This window comes from Galeopterus variegatus, unplaced genomic scaffold (assembly GCF_000696425.1).
Source record: "Galeopterus variegatus unplaced genomic scaffold, G_variegatus-3.0.2 Scaffold13207, whole genome shotgun sequence".
In the NCBI taxonomy this organism is placed as follows: domain Eukaryota; kingdom Metazoa; phylum Chordata; class Mammalia; order Dermoptera; family Cynocephalidae; genus Galeopterus; species Galeopterus variegatus.
In genome coordinates this window covers 14704-16043 of record NW_007739318.1, presented here as the reverse complement: position 1 = coordinate 16043, position 1340 = coordinate 14704, and the positions used below count along the sequence as shown (strand labels likewise).

At 32.0% G+C, this 1340-nt stretch overlaps 1 protein-coding gene across 1 annotated transcript in view; it reads right to left on the bottom strand.

The window, feature by feature from the left end:
• The window catches only part of TARS (threonyl-tRNA synthetase), a 17279-nt gene that overhangs the window by 15060 nt on the left and 879 nt on the right, over positions 1–1340 (bottom strand). The window contains exon 2 of the mRNA XM_008563324.1: positions 3–124. Within this exon, the coding sequence (XP_008561546.1) occupies positions 3–97 (95 nt within the window). The 5' untranslated portion in view covers positions 98–124. The remainder of the gene's footprint in view (positions 1–2; positions 125–1340) is intronic.

Genomic DNA, 1340 nt, shown 5'->3' with positions numbered 1-1340 from the left:
ACCCTTCTTCAAGGTACATGTCATAATAGAATCCATTTTCTATTGGTGGACCATAACATAAACATCCACCGTAAATTCTTTCCATGGCTTCACCCATTATGTGAGCACTTGAGTGCCAATACACCTGAACATTTGAAGAAAAATGGGATGGTTTGAGTCCTGACATACAAGTTATGAATTAATATGGTTGTTTGAAAGAGATAGATAAAATTTATTATAAATAAACCCAATACATAAAAATCTAAACTTAAAAATCTATGATTCTATCCATAATGTAATTTAAAAGGCTTCTAATTACTAAATTGTACTTATACCTTAGAAATCTGGTTTGTTTTCAGACTGATTAAATTCAATTTAGCATCATTAATTAAGTGAAATGAATTTTGTTCCTTGAAAATAATCACCACTCAGTCTTAACTGACTGCAGTGGTCCAGGTTCTTTTGAGACAATGTGCCCATAGCCCCAGGTCCCAGATACTGTAATCTGGCCTTTTCTTGGTTATGGAATATCACTTAGCAATTACATCTGTTTTTACCTTATTGGCCCAAAACAACTAAGATAGTACAGCTTGACTTCACAACACAAAGATAAAACACAAGGACAAACATACGAACATTGAAATCAAATGGCAGTACTTTGTTTTCAGGCAGTCATTTGGATGAGTCAAAATATACCCAAAGCAATTTTTTCCGAATTTATTATTAAGATACCAAAGTGATATTAAAAAAAATTTTATAAACAACTTATGGACTCCAGAATACATTTGAAAACCACTAATCCATATATATAAATAAGCTATCACCACTGAAACAAAATACCTTATTTCCCCTTACATGGTAAACAATCATGGGGAAATAAGGAGAAAACCTTGCCAATCAAATGTAGATTGATTTTTATAGTGCTGTCCAGCAGATTTGCATTTTAAGATAAGAAAAAATATGGAAATAAATTGTCCAATAAGGCAAGTAATTTTAAGTAATGTTCAAATTCATTTGTTAAATGCATTCATCTTGCTAAAATGTTGACAGACAGTGTAGAAAACTATTTTTACTTGCTTAATCAATTTTTAATAAAATTCCCAGAACATTTTCCCCATTGATGTACAGTCATGCACCACATAACAATGTTTTGGTCAATGACAGACCACAAATACAATAGTGGACAGAGCAATAGTCTTTACCATATAGCCTACATCTAGGTTTGTATAAGTACACTCTGTGTTTGCACAATGACAAAACTGCCTAATGATGCATTTCTCAGATCATGTCCTTGTCACTAGAGACACATGACTGTACCTAGTAGTGAAAATAATTTATTCAACTTCACCTCTTAATTTTCT